The sequence below is a fragment of the Balearica regulorum genome, chromosome 25 (assembly GCF_011004875.1).
Source record: "Balearica regulorum gibbericeps isolate bBalReg1 chromosome 25, bBalReg1.pri, whole genome shotgun sequence".
In the NCBI taxonomy this organism is placed as follows: domain Eukaryota; kingdom Metazoa; phylum Chordata; class Aves; order Gruiformes; family Gruidae; genus Balearica; species Balearica regulorum.
In genome coordinates this window covers 4,298,288-4,322,505 of record NC_046208.1, presented here as the reverse complement: position 1 = coordinate 4,322,505, position 24,218 = coordinate 4,298,288, and the positions used below count along the sequence as shown (strand labels likewise).

The window sequence follows — 24,218 nt, the reverse complement described above, 5'->3', positions numbered from 1 at the left end:
AGGAGAAGAGGAAGTTGCACTCGATTTTGTCACTCGAGTTGATAAGGTACCATTTTACATTATCAGACTTGATGAGACACCAGGAAAGCGGGAGCAGGCTGTGCTCCGTTGTGCTCGTGAGCTGACTCAAAAAGAGGGTGGAAAGAGCTGCTGCTGCTGGCCACCCACCCTACCCAGCAGCTGAGACACAGCTACAGAAATGAGCAGCCATGACAGTCCATTTGCAAAGAGGAAATCTGGGGCAAACGTTTGTTTCCATCTCCTGACCAGAGCTCGAGACTGAATGTCAAGGGTAAAGGTGCCAACTTCAGATGCAGACACGGTCACATCTATCTGACCCATGCAACAAGCAGAAGGTAACACAGTAGAACATAAGCATGTCTTCTGGAAAGCCAATGCTCTATCACAAGTGAACATCCCTTTCTACTCAGCTGCTACCTCTTTCTCTTGTTTTCACTCCTCATGGCTGCTGTCACTGCTGCTCCCCTCCTTGTCTGCCTATTGCCTCGATCCTGCTTACAGTCTTTGCTAGGGAATACCTGGCAGTTTGCAAAGCTGACCTTAGGTCAAAGATTTCAGAGGTGTTAGGAGCAAAGCAGGCAGATGAGGGTGACCTTGAAGCAGCTGAACACCCTCTGACACAGGCCAGAAAACCTTTACTAAAAAAAAAAAAAAAAAAGAGAGAAAAAAAAAGTAAAGGTAGGTTAGATAACGCCCTTGGCAGAAATCCAACTTCCTCCAAATGGACAAGTCCCTCGTTGCATCATTTCCTTCTCCCTAGAATAACTTCATCAAGATTTTATTTCAAATGTGTCCTTTCTAAACCGCGGAGCTGGTGCCAAGCATCCCTGCAAGAGAAGGAAGCAAACCTACTGGGAAAGTGAGCCAGCTTCCTCTGAAAGGCCGGGGAGGACACGCGGGAAGCTGAAGTGGCACCGATCCACGAGAAGAAGCCAGGATGCACCGTTGTCCAAACCTTGATGAAGAAGTTCCCCTTCCCCTCCCCACCCTCTTCCACAGCAAGATTGTGAAAGAGAAGTAACATCACCACGATTAGCACAGAGGAAAACAGCAGCTCGCCCTTGTTTTGTAATCAGGGTATTAACTCTTGTCAGGTCCCAAAGCAAAGACAAATCCTTCATGTATCTTCAGATGTTACCTCCACTCCCTCTTTACTGAGGAGAGCAATGGGAGACTGGAGTGGGATCTGCTCCAAACAGGGTTAAGTATCTACCAAAACAAGCCTTGTGGCGGGCAGGGAAAGATGACCGCCGGATCACGAGCTGCAGAGCATCTCCTGCCCAGGCATCTGCAAACGCCTCAGCATCTCTCCTGAAGGGCGGCAGCTGGTTTGCGATGCCCTTTGGCTAACAGCAACTACTGGGAATAAACCCCTCCACTGCCGAGCGCTCACGGCCATCCCCTTGGGAAGGGGAAAAGGAATCCTATTTGCCTGAAAACGCTATCTTTGGCTATCCCAAGAAATGACTATTGACCCCCAAAATGAAGCCGGTCTTGTCCACCTCAACTGAATATTGACTGCGAGGATGGAAGAGCTCCGTGCCAACTGTCCGGCTGTGCCTCACGTTGTGAGAGTGTCCCAGCATCCTGATGGGGAAAAAAGTACAGGAAAGGAGAACTCCAGAACCGAGACCTGCACAAGCAGAAGTGAGCAACAGGCGGCAGACAGCGCTTTCCTTCTTCATACCCACCCCAATACTGCCAGGAGGATGGAGAAGAGAAGATGAATATTGTGGTGCTGCTTAGCCACAGCTTCCTGCTGACAAACCTCTGGGGGGAAGAAATAAAAAAGGCTCCAAGTGAGGAGGCATTAGCATTTGAGAGTGTGAGCGAAGGAAAGCCTCCAGGGATGGTGCACACGCTCTGCCCACCACCCACCTGCACATCTCCTAACTGCTCTCCTTTGGAGGGAACCTGCTACAAAGCTCAAGATTCAACTGAAAAAAGCGAACCCTCACCAAGAATAAAGCAACAAATGAATCAGAATGAAATACAACTGGGATCCACGGGAGATACGCACAACGCGCTCACCAAATCCAACTCCTTGTAGCCCAAGGTCCACGCTGCAGAAATCACTAGAATTTGCTGTGATCATCTCCCCTCCTCTGCAGGGATGATGACAGCAGGACTGCCTTTAAAGTCTGAATCAGGAGGGGGATAGAGGCGAAGTTCACCATGGCAGTAAGTTCACCTTCCTGCTGGACAGGGAGCTTATCCATCACTCTGAAGGGAACAGAGATCTGACAGTGGGCCACGACACACATTTCCATCAGCTTCACGCTCCTGAGAACATGGAGAGCGCTATCCTTGCTTTGAAATGCAGCCCGCTTGCCTACAAGGTGACTGTTCAGCACCTTCTGCTCAGCTTGTTGTCTCTGCAACAGAGGCAACTTTTGCTGGCCCAGCAGAAAAGTGAATGCAAACCAACTCCCATTCCCCCTCTGCCTTTTTTTCCAGGTAAACGTTAATCCCCTCATTATCACAGGGCCAACAGGAACCCTTCTGTGACTGGCTGGGATTTGCTTCATGTGATGGATCCCAGTCCTGGGAAGATACCCACGCAGAATCCATCGCTGGATGAGAAGGTGCTCTTGAGGACGAAGCTTTACCAACACAGCAGGAGAAAGCCTTTGCACACAGATTTTGTGGTAGCCCCCCGCAGCAGGATGCTGCAGCACAACCACAGCTCAGCATCCAGAGCAGCAATGAGCAGTTGTGCTTCCTCTGGGTGTTCCCATCCCTCACCACTACTCGTGGTAATAATGATCCACGTACTTTCTCTGTGAGTGCTACTTAAGGCAACTGCCACCCACAAGCGGCTACAGGGAGAGAGGTTTGGAGGTGAGGGGATTTTCCCCAGCCTTCATGGGCACTTGGAAAAAACACATTCATAATAGAGTTCCCCAGTTACCAGAACTGCCTTCCGATTCACACCTGAAAGTTTTGTGGGTTCACTCCCCACCCTGGGGACAAATCACATTCACATCATCTCACCCACCCCAGCCCCAAAAAAATAAAAAAGATATTAAATAAGGCAATGACTAACCCTGAGAAATTGTTGCAGACAAACCGTCTCCAGGGATGTTTGTTACTCGAAGCGAGGTGGCCGTTTCCTCCCGAGGGCTCTGATCTACCAGCGCGGAAGGCCCCCAAGAAAAGGGGTTCTCCAATTTCCTCCCCCATTGACAAAGTTGAACTCGGAGGTTTGGATCTTTGCTTTGAACTTTTATCAGACGAGAAAACGCTTTGCCTTTCAAAGCCTACACAGCTTCTGCCCGAGGGTACGATGGGAGAGGCAAAGTAGCCCTGCTTTAACTCAAGGGCGCAAAGCAGGACCTGGGCAGCAGCAACGTCCCCCCTCATTTCCATCATCCCCTTGGCAGCGCTGTCAGCCTCCACGTACGACCCAGCCAGCCAGATCCCAGGTCAGAAAAGCTCCCACCCATTTTGCTGGTTAACTCTCCACTTAAAGCTTCATTTTTCCTACTGGTGTGGAAATGCACCTCCCATGCCATGCCCCTTTGCAGCCGGGGCAAGTCAGAGCCACACGCCTCGACGGCAGCCCTCACCTCATGCCTGTGGTCTCCAGAGCTGTCACTCGAGAGCAAACCAGTGCCCAGGAGCAAGCTCAGCATGGCAGCTCCACTGGCAACGAGCGCTTAAGGCACAAGGAACTTTCTCTACAACCTGGAGGTGACAAAGCTGCTTCCCACAGCAGGGAGCGAGCGTCTGCCCAGGATGGAGAGGTCTCCACCAACAGACATCGGACCCAGCGGGGCGAGGAGGTGAGGAGGTTGGGTGGGGAACACAGAGGAAGGTGAAGAAGTGGGAGAAAGAGAGCAGGAGGAGACACAGAGGCAGGTATGCTGCCAAGTAGCAGGATGCAGGAGATAAGAGAGCTGTCGAGGGGGTGCAGGGCTCTTTGAGATAGGGGTGGTTACCAGGAGCTGCCGAGGCGTGATGGAATTGTCTGTGTAAATGCAGAGTTTCTCCACGGTCAGGGGCATGGTTTCTCGCAACTTGGAAGCCAGGAGCATGCAGACCGCCCCCAGAAGCTGCAAGTGACTTTTCCGCATGGGGACTAACGACAGGTAGCGATCCACGTAATTCATGGCCAAGGGGAAGACCTCTTCTTCGCACTTCTGCTCCTCGCACACCTGACAAAACCCAATTACAAAAATAAATAAAAAATAAAAGGAAGTTTTAATCAGCACAGGACTCCCCAGATCCTGCCTGCACCGCAGCTTCAAAGTTTCTGGTCACGATGGTGTTTCACGCTTATCTGCAGGGCTTTGAAGGCATTTTGGTGCTAAGGAGTAAATTAGCTACAGGCGTTAAATCTATGGCTTTGGTGCAATTACACCAGCAACAAGTTTGACCAATGCCTTAAGACTTTATCTTCCTGCGGAAAGCTGCAGAACTTATGTGTAGCTAGAAAGAGTGCACAAATAAGTTAAGACCAAAATGACTTTATTTAGCTTCTTTTTTTAACATCCCCTGTTGGGGATGGCTCCAGCCAGCTGTTCTGCAAAGCTGCCGTTTTCTGCTCCGTGGGGACTGGGCACCCCTGGAAAAAATGAGCAATTCCAGCATATCTCCAGCTGGAGATCTAACAGGGCAGGATCCACAGCCACTTCTGGCAACTCCACCGTAAGTGGTCCAGAGACACAAGAAGAATCAAAGGCAGAGCCCAAATCAATGGTTGAGTCCGACAGTCCTCAGCCACACTCGTACCACAGCCATGAACAGAATCCAGCAGCTCTGAATTTCAGTCCTCTGCTCTTATCTGTCAACCAGTATCAAAACACCGGTCATCATTAACTTCCTCCTTTCAAAGCAACCATAAAAATATTGAGGTTTATCCTCGTACAGCAGCAAACACCACCATTCCCCTTCCAGCAGCGACTGCCTCCCCCTGCACAGACTGCCGTAGCGCCGGTGACACCGACACACACCGTCACGGCAAGCGCCAAGTGTCATCCACTTCATGTCTGCCTTTGGGCTGCACAGGAACAGGCTCCAAAGCAGCATTTATCTAACTACCCTTCTCTGAAAGGGAATTACAGAAACAGAACAATAATAGCAAGGGAAAAAAAAAAAACCCAAAACTTGAAAAAGCAAGATGCTCATTATTTCTTTTGACAGAAGCAGGCAGCTTCTTGCAACAGTGGCCGGGGTGGAGAGCAGGCGGGCTCCATCCCAACATCATTCGTCCTTTGCAGAATCTGCTCTTTCTTTCTTTCTCTATTGAGAATGTTCACTCTGACCAGCTCCTGAAGAGGCCCATGAGATTTTTTCCCCAGTGAACTGCATCCCGCAGAGAGCCACATTCATTTTTAATTTAGGGAAGTAAACGGTAGTGATATTATTTTCCCCCTTTAACCAGGCATTTTCAGCCCCATTGAGGAAACACAAGCCTCTAGCTTGCGGGTGCACAGCTGAGCTCTCTGCCCAGAAGTTTTGGGGAGCGGGGTGCAAACGGGGGGGGTCCGACAGCAGTGTGGCAGCACTCCACCGGGGTGGGGTGACCACAGGCTGTGGGTTCAGGGGGTGCCCGCTCCTCCTGCGTGGGGCAATCACAGAGACACTGCCCCACTGCAGACTACCTTCCTGACCCACCTCCGGCCCCTCCATGTGCAGCCCCCTTCCTCCTCACCGGCATAACCCCCCCCATGCCGGAGCCCTGGCCTCCGGCGCATACCAAGCCCTGGAACTTCAGGGCTTTCCTGTCCCCTGGATTGTCCCTTGCGCCCCTGCACGATGCGATCCCACCGAACCCCGCAGCAAACAGAGGTCGGGTGCTTCTGTCCTGCGCTTCCCCCGCCCCCCCCCGCCCCAGCTCTCTCCCGCCGGAGCGCGCACGCTTGCAAGCGTGGACGGCGGGCAAGGAAAAGCGCCGGTAACCGGGCAGGGAAAGCCGGAGCTGCGGCGGGAGAGGAGGCAGCAAGGCGTCCCGTACCTCCAGCATCCAGAAGGCCAGCATCTTCCGCATGTAGGGCTTGATCTCCCGCTGCAGGCAGTGGAAGTAGAAGACGCCGGGGCTGTAACGCTCCTCCTGGCTCAGCAGGTTCTGCAGCACCCGCCGGTCACCCAGGAGCTCCGGGTCGCGCCCGGCGCGGGGCACACGGGGAACGGCTTCCATGCACAGCAGCTCCATGGGCGCAGGCAAAGCGGGCAGGGCGGTGCGGGCAGTGCAGGCAGGGCGGGCAGTGCGGGCAGCCACCCTGCCGGCTCCGCTGCAGCCGCGGGACGCCGGGAACTGGCCGCGTTCCCAGGGGGCGGGGCCGCCGCCCACCCCGGGGCGACCCGCCAAGCCCGGGCGGCCGAGGCGCGCCGAGGGGCGGAGCCACAGCAACGTCCCGCCAATCCGCGGACAGACCGGCAGCCACGCGCCGAACCCGGGCGGTGGTCACGCCCCCAAGAGGCGGGGACAGCGGCGCGCCGGCGGGCTGGCAGCACGTGGAGCGGCCGCGGGGCGCTGCTGCCATGTTGGGGGGGGGGGGGGGGGGGGGGAGCCGGCACCGGCCGCCCCCGGGGCTCGCCCCGTCCTTCCGCTGCGGCACCAACGACCGCGCATTTCCCCCGGTACCCGCTTTGCTTCCAGGGGTGCCCAGCGCTCTGCAGGACAACCAGGCTGCAGAAGGACAGTCCCGGAGTTTGCAGGGAGGTTTTTGTCAACCCAACCTTTACAGATTTCTGAGAGTAATTTTTTTTTCAGTATTTAGTCCTGTACCTTTTTGTGTGTGTGTGTGTCTGACCAAAGTCCAAGGCTATGAAAATAATCAGCTGTGTACATGCTTGGAGCCGGTCTGTACTGAGCCTGCTGTCTCCCAGAAGTTACCCTCATGTTACTACTGGTGCAGCTCCATGGGAGATAGCAACCTCAGTGTCTGCCAAGATAAGGGTTTGTCAGGCTTGGCTGGTTTTTCTGAACAATTAACAATTGTTTGGAAATACCTTTGCAAATTGTACACTGAATGGCTACTTAGCCTAGGAATTTTAAACTCTTTTGAGTAAGTTTGCACCGCAACTTCCACAGCATAGGATTTGCCCTGTACTGGTACGTGAGTCTGCTTCCAGTTGACCCAGCAGTAATGACTTTCTAGTATGGGAAGTTGAAGACAACAGGCTGTAATTCTGGCCACGTTGCTCCCTGATGGTTGATCGCTGGCTACAAAAACTGCCATGTCTTGACTTTGCAAGTGCCAAGAGGAAGAGTCAGAAAACAGTATCAAATGTACTGCTGATTCTCTTAATTGGAAGGGGGAACGGATTGCCTTCAAGCTTGCAAATTAAAAGCCTCTTACTGAGTTGAGAGAATTAACTCAGGAGGTCCATTTTTAATGAAAGTTCCCAATACTGGTAGCGAGGGCAACGTGCCCGAATGGGATGACCTGCCTGTATAAGCCTCTTCGCCAGCGGGATGGTGCCGCAATGTGGCATTTGCAGCAGCAGTTGCAACCAAATGATTATAATCACCAATATAAGAGGTGGGAATGACATTCCAGACCACCAGCATCTCTTGCTCTGCTTGATTGCATCATTCCCTGCCAAATTCTGACTGCCCTACCTCGTGAAATGAAGCACCTCAGCAGTACACACTCCTGTAACACTTCGTTGCACAGTATATTCCATTTTACCGCGCGGTATTGCTGGACTGAGAGCACGAAACAAGGAGTCGGATGGAGTCGAGCCCAAATTCAACTCACAGCAATGATCTGTATCCGCAATCCTGGGGAAAAAGCTGCTCGTGTTCAGAAGGGAACGGAGCAATGGAATTTGTAGAAAGCGAGGACTTTTGGGATGCAGTATCATACACAGGGGACTCAGCTGAACACCTCTGACCAGTCCTGCTGGAGTACTCCTCAGTATATACGCTTGTTTGTATTTTTTGGCTAAGGAACAAAGAACCAAAGGAGTTAGCAGTGGAGTGATTGGCCACAATAGCTACTGCCCCCCCAAATCACTTCTATGTGTGCCATTTTGACACATTTAGTACTTTTTTTGTATTTTCAGTCATCTAAAAAGAGTCTTTTAAAGAACAAACATACGAAGTTAATAAGCATAAGTAAAACAAGACTGAAGTCTTTGTTCTCCCTGCTTAGGATTTTTTTTTGTATTGAAAATGAAAAACATCTTTTTGATCAGAGGTTTAGAGGTTCGAAATACTGCTCATGACAGCGAACACAAAGGTCATATACATAACACATTTCACACGCTGGAATCCCATTTCTACACTTGTACAGATGGCTTTCATTTTCTGCAAAGGTATGTGATACATTGCAAATTTTTAATGATGCCATCAGCGTTGATTTGTTGTGCTGAATGCCCTGAGAACACCATGCAGCAAGGCGACACGGAACTGGAGAAAAGAAAGGGGGAAAGAATTAGATCAATCCCATGCCTGCCTTAAAATGAAAAAGAAGAATTTTTGTAGGTGAGATGAGATTCCCAAATCCCTTTCTCAACTAACTTTCTTTCACCTTATAAATAAATCTTCCAGTGGTGTGGGCAAGAAATATTTGAAGAATCTATGGGAGAGATTTCTATGGACCAGTCAGCTGTTTTTAATCCGGGATGACCCCCCCCCCCCCCCCCCGCTCCACTCCCCCACTCTTTCATTGTGAGCAGCATCCCCCATTTGTGCAGGGGAAGAGAAGGGCCCCATGTCCCACATTTTTAGTAAAAATAGACAGCAGCTATTTTCTTTAGTCAGGCAAAGGGAAACCACAGAACTGGGTTCTTGGTCCTTCTGGTTTCTGGGCTGTGCCTTTTGAAATTGAAAGTTTCAGGCCCTTTCCCAGACTTCATGGTCTTTCTCCTGTTTCCCAGTGTCTGCACGGTGGTTCTGACACAGCCCGATCGGCTGCAGCCGGGCTCGGCGGCAACCGTGGGCCATAGGACACGGAGGGGGAAAATGAAGCCTGTTGCATAAGAAAGTGTTCCTTCCAGATGATGACTTGGCAAAACAGATGCCTCGGCAAGCCGCATTATCAGGCTAGAAAGGCAAATTACAGACTGCAGGCATCCTAAAAAGCCTATTGTGTGGGTGTGCGGAGGGAAAAGAGAAAATTCCAGGAAAACCAAATTTTGGTCACTGCTGTCCATAGATAGTCAGCTTTCTGGCTTTAGCAAGAGAGAGCGCAGCAATATTAAAAAAGGAAATTCCTTCAGAGTAAAAATTAAAAAACTTGATAGCCTCCAGACTTCCAGGATCCTGAACCAGCAATGTTATTCTTTGCTGAATCATAAAAGGGGCTCATTTTTTTGGTATGTTGATGATGAATTAAAAAGAGTGACCAGCAGCTGGAGCTTTTAAAGGGACAATGCAGATGCAGGTCTGATCATGATGGATCGAGGCTAATGCCATTCAACAGGGCCACGTCCGTAAGCTCTTTGCTGCAGTAAGTTTTATCTATGTCACTTTGCATCAACAGTGGGCCTGGCCCCAAAGGTTGCCAGCAAACGTGATCAGTACCTTCTCCACACTGGTTTCTGTGCCTTATATTTTATATCAGCCTTCCATCCAGTTTTGATCTACCAAGAGCTAAGCCATCTTCTTCCTTGGTCATACTGCAACTACAGTGTCATCAGTGACATCAAAATGAAAGCGCTTAACATACATGAAGGACTTAAAAATGAACCCAAGAAATCCCCCAAAAAAATGAAAAACAGGTACCATTTTGTGCATGTGCGAGAAAGAGCGAAGACCGTATTTCACACTTATTGGTTTGAAGATTTCAGAGCACTTCAAACATCCTAATCTGTTGTATTTCACATCCAGTTTTCCCTAAAGCAAGGGGATATTGCAACTCCTCCCAGCAGGAAAGAACAAGGGCTCTGACACACAAGTGCTAGCAAAGCGCGTCGTGGCAGTTTGGCGTCACAGTCTTGTGCTTGCCAGAAGTCCCCGCTGCTTTAGGAGATGGCCCAGTTCACAGTCCATCACACGCACTTCACTGCTGATAGAGATGGACCGGTACTAGCAGGTCAGGCTGTGGGGTGCAGAGTTCATCTGCTGACACGGCAGCAGCTGAGCAGATCGCTACAGGGGTGCAGCGTGTTGGCCCATCACAGATGTTTGCTCTAGGGCACATGAATCAGAGCCTGCAGGGCTTGAGGCATCTTCCCCCCTCCCCTGGTCCAGCGGGCAGGAGAGCTGAGGATTTCCTGGTCTCGGTCCCATGCTTGAACCCAAGACTGCTGTCTCCCCCCCACCCCGTAGCTGGCTCTCTCCCCTTTCTCATATCTTACTCATTCTTAACTTAGAAAAAAAAAATGCTTTCACTGAATTGAAGGGAAGCTTGGTTGAGTACAAGTTTACCATTTGACCCAGGGGACGTGTTTCATAATATCTTTCCCATTACTGGCAACCACTGCATTCCCTTTCCTCTGACTTGGTCAGGCTTTTGAGTACAACTAATTAGTTCGGAGTGATATCATCTGAATACTGAATCCCAGCAATGCTTAGATATGTCCAGTAATGATATACATGAACATTCTGAAGAAGAAAGCTTGCTGCTTCAAAGGTCAAAATACAGATTTTTTTATTGACTTAAATCCCCTTATTAGAGCAGCTTTTGGTTCAGCTTGGACCAATTGTCTATTTAAACAACAGCGTGACTGTTGATACTCTTTGGGTCTATGCTATATCCATCACATCTGTATCTGAGCATGCCTGTTCCTGGGATATAGATCAATTTAATAATATGAGTTCCTTAACCGAGTTTTTATTAAAGGAGAGAAACAGTTGGATGCATTTGTCAACAAGCATTTAGCAATTCACTACCTCTTTTGGCAAATCATTTAGGAGAAAATTTTCAGAAGTGGCTATGGCTTTGGAGAATCTCCATTTCGGAGCAGCTGGGCCAGATTTGCCTCCAGTGGAGCCAGCTCAGTTTGCCTCAGCTAACAATTTAGGCCAGCAGGGATTTAAATGTAGTTTCACCTGACTTTTTATGAAAGGCATTAGAACAAGTTTGTCTTCATCTGTCATTTTAGCAGCTGTTTTCTGCCTTTGTTCCCTTCTCCTAATGAAATCTAAAATTAAGTCACATTTTCATTGACTCAAACTCATACCATAGTGAGCCATCCCCAGGTGAATGTTCAGTTTTGCTCCCGAATCAGGCATTTCAGAAACCAGCCAGATTCAGCTGGTAAAGATAGAAAGAAAGATCATAGAAAAAATGCAAAGCTGAAACCAATCAATTTCAGAAAGCAAACCGGGCTTTGGAAAGCCCCCAGTTGTAATATATTTAGTTCATTTCAGGGGATTATCTATGGTTACCAATTATGCAAATTGTTAAAAAATACTGCCCTGAAATTTTACATATAAAATACATCTTTTTTACAACACCCTGCCCTTGTCCATCCTTCCTGCCTTTTCCTGCCCTGCCCTGATCTTGTTGCCTACGTCTCGTGCACCCTATTCGGTAGATATAGCGTTTGGGTTTTTCTAAGAAATTTTGGTTGCATGATATTTTTCATTTGATGTGGCAAGCCCAGTGCCTAGCGCCTGTTTGCCAACGCAAACTGCCAGTCAATGAGTCAGAACCAGCCCAAGGCTTCTCAGCAGTGCAGGCAGAAAGGGAATTTGCCATGGCTGTACTGCAGAAAGGATCCGTCCTGCCTGCTGATGAAGTGATGAGGAAGGGGGGACCGGCCCAGCTGGAACAGAAGCAGGGAAAAGGGGAAAAAAAAAAATCCTTGAAAGCTGGGCTTGGTGCTCCCGGTGCAAGAAGTTGAGTCTGCTGTGGGATGAGGCTGTTTGCAGCACCCCAAGCCTGCATCCCAGCTGTTCACTGCACGGTAGCACCCCACCACATTTTCCAGGACCTCCCAAAGCAAAACAGGCAGCAGAATCATGGCAGCAGGGCTGCAGCCAGCCAGCACTCCTGAGGGAACGCGGTGTGATAGACTGAGCACTAGACTGGCAGGATTTTAATCTTGGCTTAGCCAGGCAGTAAATGGGCATGGAGAGTCGGCAGGTCTCAGCCCAGGTCCGGACTAGGAGGATTGTTGCCTTTCCAGGGGCAGAGAAGATCACGCCAAGACAGGACGGAGGGTGGGCTTGGAGGGGGTGTGCTACCCCGCTGCTGGCGTTGCAGTGGAGATACTGCGGGACCGAGCTCCGCGTGCCAGCAATCTCATCAGATCAGTCAAGTCGGTGCTAGATTTGGTTCCTTGGAAGGAGGACTGCACTGTGTGCATGTGTTTTGGGGGGTAGAAAGAGAACGATTGATACCCCACTGACTTCCCCCAGTTGTGGTGCACCTGGCTTGCTGTTACCTTCCAGCACAGACTGCGTACATGCTACAAGGGCTTTGAACTAGAGGCAGACCTCACAGGCGAGAAGCCCTTACCATGAGCTTGCTGGCTGCGCTTGGTTCACCCTTGGTGTAACTGAAAGGAAACATCTTGCACCAACCCCACATCAGCCAGAACATGCCGACGCAGCCAGCAGGCACCGAGCTGAGCCGCTCTCACGTCCAGCACAGCGGCTGTGTCTGTGCGTGGCAGGCCCTCTGCTCTGACACCCCAGGGACAGACTCAAAGCCCACACCATCTTTGCTGCCAAACGGCTTTACCACAATGCATATATAGTGTATGTGTCCTCCCCCACCTAGGCGGTGAGGTACGCTCATCCTTCTAGTTCAAACTGCAGAGCCAAGGAAGGAAAATTTTAAGGACCTACAAAGCACAGGGAAAGGGGAATGTCACGCTCCTGGGTTAATAAATGGAAATAAAAGTACAATCCACATAGCAGCACAGCCATCATTCAAGATAAGATAACCTGCAGCTTCGAAGACAAGTCTCCTTCTCTAAGTATTCAACTATGGTCCCAGAGCACCTTTCCCTGAAGGCACAAATGTCGCTATTTCTTGTGACTGTCACAGCCAGGTACCTCTGTATACCCCAACAGATGTATACAGACCAAATTCACTGAGGTGCTAGTGTACATAATAAAATACGGATGTATTTCTCCCAGCACTTCTGGCAGTTGTATACTATCTACGTATGCTTCTGTATTCACATCATCAATAATTACTGACATTAACAACATGCTAATGAGATACACTCTGTGAACGCATACACATCACTGGGCAAGCAGTATTCCCACTGTATTTAGAGAGATCTTTGGTGGAATGATTCCAGCAGTTGTCCGATACGTTAACCATTTCTGCCAACACTAACCCATTGCTTCGCGTTTATTCTGAGCCATACAGCATAGGAGTTGCTGCTCCTGCCTGTCCACCCTGCCCTCTCCTAGCATCAAAGCAGTGAAGATGATGTCTCCTGAGACATCAGAAGCTGAAATCAGTAGTGGTTTAAATGGCTGTATCCTGTAGTTGTATTGTAACCTATTCAACTATTCCTACTAGAGAGCCAGGCTTCAGCCACCCCAACTAGCCCTGCCGCCAAAAGCAAGTCAGCAGTTTACATGCCTGCCCTGCGCACGTGAGCAGAAATACTGTCATTCTCATTTGGGTACAAGAGCCTGAGCAGAAGGGACTCAGATCTACTGCAGTGCAACACCAGAGTCAGCCTCCTACCAGGATACTGTCTGTAGCAATTAAAATACAAACTTCCTTCCCACTGCGAACTGACAAACAAAGAGGTTCCTGCAATCAGGCATGAGTGCTTCTGAGTTTATTTTTGTAGTTCTTCAGCATTATTTATAAGGTGAGCTGGCAGACCATGTCCCCAAAACAAGCGTTAACGTCTGGACAGTGAACAGCCTGCTGCGGGTGTTAGGGGCTGGGCCAGACCGATTTCAGGGCTGGAGGACCTGCAACCCAGCTGGATATGCTCTGGTCTGGGTGGCTGCTGACACAGGGATGAATCCGTGGTATCTGGTCCACACTGAAAAACCCTCTGTTGCTACCAGGGTTTAGAAACCATCAGCAGCTGGGGAAGGAGAAAAGATGAGGGGACAGCAGTGCTTAGCAGACCTGCAAAGGAACACGGGAGCATCCCCACTTACCGACGAGGAAACTGGGGCACAGGGCACTGAAATGACTTGCTCATCGCTCCCTGGCAGATGAGTGCCAGGCCTAGACAGGGAGCCTGCAAATTCCAAGTCCCAGCACGGTGCTCTGTCTGCCCAAGCCCCACCGCAATCGCAGAGGTCGTGTGCCCAACATCAGCACCATGTCCTGCTCAGGCGTGCTCTGGTATGCTTGGTGTTGGTGACGCAGCGCTCTGCCCCAGGCACTGCTCCGCGTGGCACTCACTTGCACATACTTTCCACTGCCCTGCGATGCAGGGCTGTAAAGATGCTGAGCAGTCACTCCTCCCTGGGTGATTTTCCATAGCCCAGCAAACAAGGGGACCTTGCAACTGTTGTTGGGTCTTCTTCAGCTCTTTGGTGGGGGAGACTCCCCGCTGCGCAGCCACCTTGCCAGTCCCCATCCAGGCTCAGAGCAGTGATAAGTGCAGAACTGCTGAACAGCCCCATCGTCAGAGCCACTGATTATCTGCACAGCTTGGGTCAGGCAGTAAGGAGTGTGGGGCTTGCCAGGCCTACTAGGGTGTCATTACCATAAAAACGTCCCCTCCTCCCTAACGTTTTTGAGCCAAAGCCCATTGCAGGTCGCTGAAGGAAGCTAGCCCAGCAGCTTTAGAAGCAGCTGGAGATGCTGGAACTAGAGATGCTGTTTTGGACCCGTACGGTGTTACACGGCCAGATAAATGGCTGTCACGGGGGCACTGCAGGGATTATTGAGCAGTGCCAGGGGATGTGACATCTCTGGGAAGCCATGGTCATTGCCTGCTGAAAACCTATGAGTGAATCAGGAACATGTGACAGACGAACACATGAGGAACATGGGGACAAGGACACACGGGTCGTCACAGCCCGGCAGGTGCAGCGGTGTTAGCTTTGCTGTTCCTTGACCTGGAATGCCCCTGCCTTTGTTCTGCAAGTGTGACTTTGGAACAGGGATCTCTGGAGCCTCTCCTTCAGATTTTCCTTCTGTGTTTTGGACCAGCCTGGTCCCCTGTCCAGGCTGAACTTGCTAACGTGACCCCAGGGAGAGGAAAAGGAGAGATACACCTCTACTACCCAGTGCACCAGGGGAAAACTGAATGGGTGGAGAGCTGCGAACAGCATGCAGAGAACTGGGCAAAGCGAGAAAGATGAACTGCATTGCTCTGCTCATCCTGTGACAAATATGTGAGGTTCAGCTGGCAAGGTGACAGGAGCAGACAGCTGGTCAGATTCAGCCAAGGAACTTTAATTTCCCAGGCTGAGCTCTGAGTGGGGCACGTGATGGAAAGTAGAGTGACTTGTTTCTCCTCTCACCTGAGCTCCAGGGGCTTCTTGTTTTCAGAAAAGGCAAATGTCAAACTGGCACAAGATTTTGACTTCTCAGCCCAGGCAGAGACAGAAACCGGGAAGATGCATGCATCCTTAGAGCGCCAGAAAGAGAAAGAAAAGGGAGGACAAGGAGAGAAAAAAATAAAAGCTAGATCAAGGGCTGAATTTTCAAAGGCCCTCAGCAGCCAGCAAATCTTTTTGTTCTTAAGTCAGTGGTAGAAGAGCAGGGTCTGCGTTATTCTCAGCAACAGCTAAGCTTTTTTAGAAGCCTGCCCCCTCCCCTTCCATGCCTATGATGAAGATGTCACAGAGATGAGATCTATTTGATTTAAAGGAATAATCCTGTGGTCCTGGATGTAACACACAGGTCTGGGTGTCTAAATAGAGGCTGCAAGAGACTCACTGCCCCCCTTAAAGCAGCCATCTGGGAACTCACGCCAAGCCCAGCGTGCTCTGAAGTGACTTGGCCATCATCTTCTGGAGGGCCTGGCCGCTCAGTTGTGGGCAGCACTGCATGGGCACCACTGTCTTGCCCCGTTTGGCAGCCAACAGACCTTGTAGTGCAAAATGTGAGTGTAAAGACACAGGGAGTGGCTGAGCCAGCCTTTCGATAATGGTCTGAGAACTCAGGAGAGAGTCAAGCACACAGCACAGCAGCTAATTCCTGGGAAACAGCGACTAATGAGCTCAGCTTCTGTCTTGACCTCATCAAGGCTGGGGAGTACAGTCAGTTTGCAGTTGCCTCCAAGAGTTACCAAAAGACTGGGATCTTGCTTTTTCCTTGCCAGAAAAGAACAAGTTCTTAATAGCTACAGAGGAGGAAAGAACCAGAGGCCCTAGAGGGATGTAAACAAGTTGGAGGTGATGGGAGCTGACAGTTAGACCTCACTGCTACTTAAGTCTCTTGTATGCCCTGTAATTTAAGGGTCTTTGCCAAGGAAACTGGAGCTACCCCCAAGTCCTGTGAGTCCCCCTGAGGAAACAGCTACCGAAAGAGGACTCACCTCCCTGCCTGATGTTGGAAACAGCCTCTTGGGAGCTGCTGGGGTTGTACCTGTGGCACCAGAGAAGGCAAGACCCTCCTTCAGCACCCACTTGGGAAGGATGTTTCCTCCACACTGGCTGTGCCCAGCATATACACAAGCAATAAGGAGACCCTGGGAGTCTCCCCCAGCCCCTGCCACCACCGCCCCACCGAGGCCCCCCCATGAAATCCGTTGAATCGCCTGGAGCTGCTGAAGGGCATCAATGCATTTCTTGCTATTTTGGACAAAGCCCCTTTCCTGTGGTCACGCTCCAGGGCAGAAGAGTTGTATGCACATTTGCAGTTACCACTTGGCTGCCTGTTTCAAATTGCAGCTGTTTGGTCACTCGGGAATCAGCCGGCCCCCTCCCACACATGCAGGGTTAGCAGGAGCTCCCTCACACCCAGGCAAGGATCAGGCCATGTATTAGTGCATAAAGCACAGCTGAATACAGAAGGGCTTAATTTTTGAACAAAAACTGCGACCAGCTTCAGTGGGGCCAGGAGGAGATTCTACTTGGGAAAGAAAAGCAACCAAAACAACAAAACCCTTTCTGCTGGCAACCATAGTGAAAGGAATGAGATCTGGGTCTTCTTAGCAAACTGCTGGGCATGGGAGTGCTTGAAAGGTTTCCTAGAGACAACAGTGCAGTGCATGGAAATGTTTTCCATTTGCAACAGCACTCCTACCTCGTTCTTCTCAGTGCACCAACCTAAGCATGACCTTTTGGGGTCTGACAGCTAACAACCAGTCCTGGCTCCTGCCACTTCCTTTTGAGCCTACAATGCCAACTTCTTGCGATTCCTAAGCAAGATTACAAGCCAGAAAGAGTTTGGATATTCTCTGGATATCAAGACTGTCTTGTGTTCTAAAATGCAAGAGAGGAGATGCTAAACCACATGCTTCAGAGTCAACACTAATAACTGTTCTTGCAAATTATCCCTAGTCTACTTATGCAGGGTTCTTCTGAGTCAGCTAATACTGCCTTTGAGATAGAGAGGAGACTTAAATCAGCCTTCGGTTTCACCAGCACAGTAATTTCTATTTTCTAATATCTTAAGTTTCCGAGAGAGAATGAGGAGCATTATTCCCTTCACCCAGATAATACAATGTACAATTAAAAGATATGTAATAAATATTCACAGTGAAAAGAAAAGGTATGTATTGGAAAGAGGCAGAAATGTCAGGGCTTAGGGATTACTTTCCTAGCTCTTTTCTGCCTTGCTTGGTAGCCTGGGCAGACCACTTAGCTGCTACGTGCCTCAGTTTCCCTCCAACCAGCTGAGATAATGGAAGTACACACGTCTCCGTTGAACTTAGAACTGCTACCAGATACTCCAGAGTGCACATGTGCAAGTGGAACTCTGGCAAATGCATTTATTCTGCACTTACCTGGCACTAAGCCTACTCCATTCATATTTATGCAATTTAATGATTAATGATGTTCATTTATTAATGGTCTTAAAGGCCTTCAAGATGGTAGAAAATTCCCAGGTGAAAGATGCTACAAAATTACATCTAACTATAAACATGTCAACAAAGGATTTAATTCTCCCTGAAAATGACATCGTGCAGCGGAATGCCTGCATCAGACCCTTGGAAAGGGACCTAGTAATTAACTTGGTGTAAATTAATCAACTTCAGTCAGGACAGGGACTTTAAAAGCTGAATGCTAGCTTTTGCAGTGACAACTCCCAGAACATACTCTGAAGTGGCACAAGCTCCAGGACTTGGGAACCAACAGCTATTATTTGTATTATGTACCCACAAGGGGTATAAAAGCACCCCTCACACCCCAAGATCTGGGCCTTTTGGGCCCCGATGCACACCAGGAGAGACTGAGGAGATGCCAACCTCGCTAGATAAGGCGCACAAAGGAGCTGCATGAGAAACCAACCGCACGGGGAGAGCAAGGACAATATGGGAGCTGGTTTCCTGGGTGAAACTGTGGAAGTCCGGGCTGCTGCCAAAGGGGCTGTCCTGCTCTCGCCCCTGCCCGATGCCAGTTCTCCTCCCTTCGTTGCACGGAGGCTGGTCTTTGTGCTGGCTACCCTGCTCTGACCGGGTTAACTTCTGCCAGATCAGGGACAAGACCCAGCTGGCTGCAAAGCTGCGTTACCAAATGGGCAAGTGCAGACAGGAAAGCCGTGCCCAGGCGAGATTTAGGTCAGCTCTGTCTCAGAATCAGGTGGGCTTCTCCATTTGCTCCATCCAGATAAAAGCTTTACTCTTTTCACCATGCAAAGGATATCGTGGTGGCAAAACCATTTAACTATATTTAAATTAGTAGATATGTAAAATAAACCATGTTAATGTAAAGTATGACCATATTTGTATAAGAGCATCTACAGCTCTAACTATTCTGGCAAATAAACCTCCCACAGCTCAGGAACAATTTACATTGGTGAAGCACAGACTAGACCTACATCTTCTGAGCCCCAGTGATTACCAGGGCGGGCAGGCAGCCATTCTGGGGAGCAGACAGATATGCTGCATAAGCGATAGCCGTAATAAAGGAAATGCTCATTACTATATGAAACACAGAAACTGAGACTACTGCAATTAATTAAAAAAGGAAATCAGAGCAGGGTCACTAGAGCCTAAACATAGAAGGGGGGTGACAACACCCACAATCTGAGGAAAAAATAACAACATTCAAGGCTCCACAAAGATAAATATCACAGGCTACACCCCAGCTGACCCAGAGTCACCCTGGTACATGGCTACTGAAAGCGCAGCTCCTCAGCTGGCAGGGTGGGGCTGCCAGCATCTGTACCGGGGATCTGTCCCTCCGCCCGCCACAGCTGGAAACGGCTCGCAAGAAAGAGAAGCCTCAGCAAAACAAGACACTTTAGAGGATGTTTTTCTCCAAAGAGGCTGGGAAAGTGTTTGATTTTTCTACCTGAAGATAAATATATATGTACATTATATTTCGCCCAGTTAATCTCTTCTTGTTTACCTCAAGGTCATGCTGTACTGCTTGTCCTTTATGGAGTGGAAGAAGCAGGACTTGGCTGTGATACCATAAAGGGGAATTTTTTCTGAGGCTGCTGGACATAAACACACCCTGTGGTCCTCTCTGTCTGTCCAGGGCACATTGCTGCAGCCAGCCTTACCGCAATGCGTGTCCCTACGCTGCGGCATGGACTGGAGAAGGACAGGAAACATTTTTCCCATCCCACAAAAATCTTCCTGTTCTGCATCAGGATGAACCCAAGACCTTTCAGTGCTTCTAGTCTTGTTTTCTGAAGAAATAAGCCATATGCAATCCTGCTGTGCGGGTCTGTCCTCTCTTTTCCATAAATTCTTAATTCTTTGGCCAATTACAACCTAGCCTGACAGACTTGATCAGGTAAAGATACCGGTGTTACATTCCCACAAGTATCATACAAACAGGCAGCTCAGGAGGAAAGAGACCCAAATCATGCTTCCAGTAAGAAATAGATTCAGTCTTCGCAGACACCAGATAACACACAGGAGCTTCAGTTTTGTCGGAAGCCAGCTGTGCCTGGCCTCGCTGCTCATGGCAATAGTGTCACTGGTGTGACCTGGGACGAGGTAGGACAAAGCTCAAGTCCAAGACTTGATTCTCAGTCTGTGCCCAAAGGGGTGGCTACAGCCAGGGCAGCAGGGTCACTCTTTCTCTCGTCCTAATAGAATTCCAAGCACACAAGGAAAAAAAAAATCAGCATTTTCTTCCAACTGTTTGCACTGGAGACTTTCAGCCAGCTCCAGTACAGGTACAGGCTGCTCACCGCTGCCCGCAGAGCAAGGCTGGGGTTTGCACAGAGCGGGGCATTAGTCAGGGGTGGCTCTTCTCCAGCATCCACCTCCTTACACCCTTCATCAGCAAGAAACTCGTAATGGCTACAAACGCTGCCTTGACCCCTTTGGCAAAGCCCCTCCAGCTGCCCAGACCAGGGTACTGCCCCACCACGTCACATGTGTCCCTCCACCCCGGCTTTTCACTACACTTTGCAGAGGAGACTTCCCTTATTTATTTTTTCCCTCTTGGCTGCCACCTCACAGGTCTTTACCAGATCTTTGCAGATGGTGGCTCAAAGCCTAATCGTGCATCCCAGCTTTTGCATTATCTGGGCCCCAGAGGCCACCCTGCCACACACATCTGTGCCAGAAAGGTCAGAGATAAGCAAAAGGTCCTTTTGTGCTCTTGTCTCCCTGCCTGGGTTTCTTAGAATCTAGCTGCCCTCAAAAAGAGAAAGACAAACAACTGCACGGGGACAGTGACTGATAGTGCTTCAGTAAGCCCCGGTGCTGTTTTTTTTAATGCCCAGGCAAGAGGGAGAGGTTGCCCTAAGGTATTGGCAGCCTCATATCCCTGCACAGAGAGATGGCTAAGGGCAGCAAGGTGGAGGGAAGAGCTGATTGCATGTTTAGAGGTAGCTGTGCAATCAAAATTGCAGGCAATCAGCTTGCATTGGAAGTATGTGCAGACACAAGAGAATCCACTTGGCCTGTAAGAGGTAGAGATGCATTGCACTAGTGCACTTCAGCTGCTGCAAACTACAGGCTGGCAGGAAAGTCTGTGAACAGAAAGATCATTTAAAGAGGGTGAGATTCATGCTGGTGGCTAGCACAAAGCCTCAGACCTACCTCCACAGCCCAAGCGGAGGTTGGTGATGCGTACAGGGGACAGGACACTGAGCTAGTGTCTAGGCTAAGGCACAGAGAAAATCCATTGTTGATCAGCAGCTCTGAGCTGGGGAGGGGTGGCTATCAGGGAGACAGCAAGGGAGGGGATTGCTGAACTGGGTGAAAATAACCTGCTTTTAATCAGTGATAATTAGAAGGTACTTTGATGATGGTGGATGGAGAAGTAACATCATACATACTGAATCACATCTCCCTAGGCCAGTGTATTTTAAAGTGTGCTTAACTTTATTTCCATCACAGCTGCTGCAGGTTTTGCTCCCAGCTTAGGCCAATGATGACAGCTTTGGAAAATCCCATCACTGCAGTTTAACAATGATGAATTTGTTAATACCTGCAAAGTGCTTTGATGAGGTAGATTTCTGAAGCAGGCAGTGGAAATATACTGCTGCTGCTTCTGGATGAAGAAAACACATGGGATACATGTTTAGCTTATAACTGGAACAAAACATAGATGTGCCTGCTAGTCATACTGCCTGACCCCTTCCCCTCTCACCAAGAGTGAGGATGAGGAGCACAAATGTCTAAGAACAGCTGTATCAGTTTGTGTTCAGCCCTGTAATGCTGAGGTTCTGCATGACCCTCAGCAAATAGACCCCATGCACCGTGCCTCAGTTTCCCCTTCTGTAACACTCTGAGGCTGATGGAAGGAGACTTTCACAGAACACAGCATTTTTCATAATTCTTGCATTTTGTGGGTTTTGTTTTTTTTTAAACTCTTGACTGGGCATATAAATAGCAGCTGCCCAAGGCTATAGTGCAGAAAGTCAAAGGCGTATGCCTTTGATTTACGAGGCCTCCATTCAGTTCAGTTTGCCTCCCCCTGTAGTTCCCATGGGAAAAGTTGCTCTTCACTTCCTATCCAAAAATCTCTTGTACGGTATGACTGGGAGCTGTTAGACAACCACCTCTTTCTGCCTTTGCTACAATTTTCTCAGAAAAGTGAGCTAGACATGCTGCTTCTCCCTTTTGCTGTGCTGAATTTGTTGAAGAAAAAGGTACCAGGTTAACAGGAATTGCAGGCACTATGGTTTTGCTTAGTGTGGTGGTGACCAGGTTAAAAATCTCAGTTATCCAACCTAATGCACAATGCAGAGGAAGAAGTCAGCATGTGTAAACAGTGATGGAAAACGTACCTGCACAGAGCACCCCACCACTGTATACAACTGCTATACCACAACCTACAGAAGAAACAAAATCTCCAGCCCCCTTCTGTTCCCAGGGGTGGTGCCAGAGGCTGGGGTAGAACTTGAGAGCTCATTCAAGCCCAAAAGCATGTGTGACAAGTCTCTACCCCCCAATCTTTTTGCTTTAAAATGGACACAATACCTGCTGCCCCCTACACTCCCCCAGTAAATGCAGTCTGCCTTACTGTCTGTATGCACAGTGCTTTGGAGACCCATGCTGCTGGGGCCTGGGGCTGTGACAGCAAGTGATTTTCAATAACCTCCAATACTAATATTTGCATTTTGTCTCCACAGAGCAAAAGCGCTTTTTTATTGTAGAGACCCCTCAGTCTCCTACCAGGGCAGCTCTCTCCTACAGCCATGCTCTCCTCTGTATCACTGTCCTCTGCTCCTGGGTTGTTATGAAATTATGCCAAGTGTCCACATGAATTGTCTCATGACAGAGCTTATGATCGATCTGAAAGAGGGGAGACACATTCATCTAAGTGTCAGCTATTACTGAACACAGCAACCAGAGACACTAGAAACACTAACTACATGCCCTGGAAACTCCTACTTGGGTGAGTAGATTTACTCAGCTCTGTATACCAATTTGATGTCCGTGGAAGCTGTAGATCTCATTTCCAGGCATACACTGCTTGAGATTACTGTTGATCTTCATAAACTGTAAACCAGGAACTGTGCACTTGTACTGCCAAACCTGACAGAGCTATCCTCCTAGATGGGTTTAGGAAATGCTGTAAGACAAAGCCCAGACTATATCTTTTGTAGTTATAACCACCGAAATCCTGGATTATTACTTCCCTGATGTAAGCAAGAGAGCGCTCAGCCCCCGCACACCCAGGAGCAGGAAGGTTCGCCCATGACAAATGATGGCAGGGCTGCAGGGTGCCATTCTCACATGCCAGCAGCTGAGAGTGAGATACAAAAGGCTTAGAGACAGGGCTGATGTTTGCCAGCAGTTATACCCCTGAGACCCCCTTGGTTTCAATGGGCTCCCATGTGCAACATGAAGCAGATCTCAGCCCATTCAGCCCCACAATATGCAAACTTATTTTTACCACCATTACCTGACAAATATGTTAAAAGCAAGCATAAATGTTTATTTACTTCCTGCACAGTAAAAGTTAAGGAGAAAATAGATGCTCAGCAACGATCTCTGCTCACCTGCAGAGATTGATGGTTGGATGCACAGCTGAAAGCTACAGTGGTGCCCTAAAGACAGACCAGTTTCCACTCCTCATCTCTTGTCACTTCTTGCACCTGCAGATCTGGCTCAGCCAAGCCCTTGCAGGCACAGCTAAGTGCCTAAGGAAGATGCATCTGGTTGCACATGTGGATGACACCGATGCAAACCACTGCTTTGGAGCAGAGATAGCGCTTTGAGAGCAGAGATTATACCGGCGGTCCTCAGCCACCAAAGAGGTCTGCTGTAGTTAGGCCCATTCTGCATCCTGTGTTTAACCCTTCAGCTTTGCAAGCTGACAGTTTCAAAGAGCTTTAACAGTTGCATCAGAGTTGAAAAAACAACTGCAAGTGAGGCAGAAAACAAGCGTGGCACAAGACCTTTGAAGAAAGACAGCAGCATGAACATTACACAATGTATGTCAGCAGTAGTTTCCCTGCACACATTGTTGCAGCTGTAAGCACATCAGATTTTACCAGTTCTGGTGCTGTCACTACTGCTCTTATACTCCATTAACTGTCTGCATGTTGGCAGCACCGCAATGCCAGGCAGAGCTAAGACTCCTCTCCGCTCAACTTGGTGCTTGCTCTGATGGCGCTCGTGATTTGGGGCATCACAAGCAATATTGGGATTGCATCCTTCCATGCCTTGCCCTGTCTTACATGGTTTGAGCAAGTGACCTTGATCTGTATCCTACCAGGCTAGGGCTAGAGAGGTGCCACAGGCTCTCTCCTGTGCAAGATAACTGGAAAATGCTGAGATAGTTTCTGGGTAAAGATGAGAAGTGTCATCTCCCCAGATGAAGAATT

General features: G+C 49.3%; 1 protein-coding gene across 4 annotated transcripts in view; it reads right to left on the bottom strand.

Moving 5' to 3' along the window:
- The window catches only part of CCND3 (cyclin D3), a 46,966-nt gene that overhangs the window by 9,430 nt on the left and 13,318 nt on the right, over positions 1 to 24,218 (bottom strand). For 2 of the 4 annotated variants that reach the window (XM_075776253.1, XM_075776255.1), the window contains exon 2: positions 3,963 to 4,178. In XM_075776253.1, the coding sequence (XP_075632368.1) occupies positions 3,963 to 4,178 (216 nt within the window). Of the gene's footprint in view, positions 1 to 3,962; positions 4,179 to 5,980; positions 6,204 to 24,218 lie in introns of those variants that run through there. The other 2 variants (XM_075776252.1, XM_075776254.1) reach the window with 2 other exon arrangements.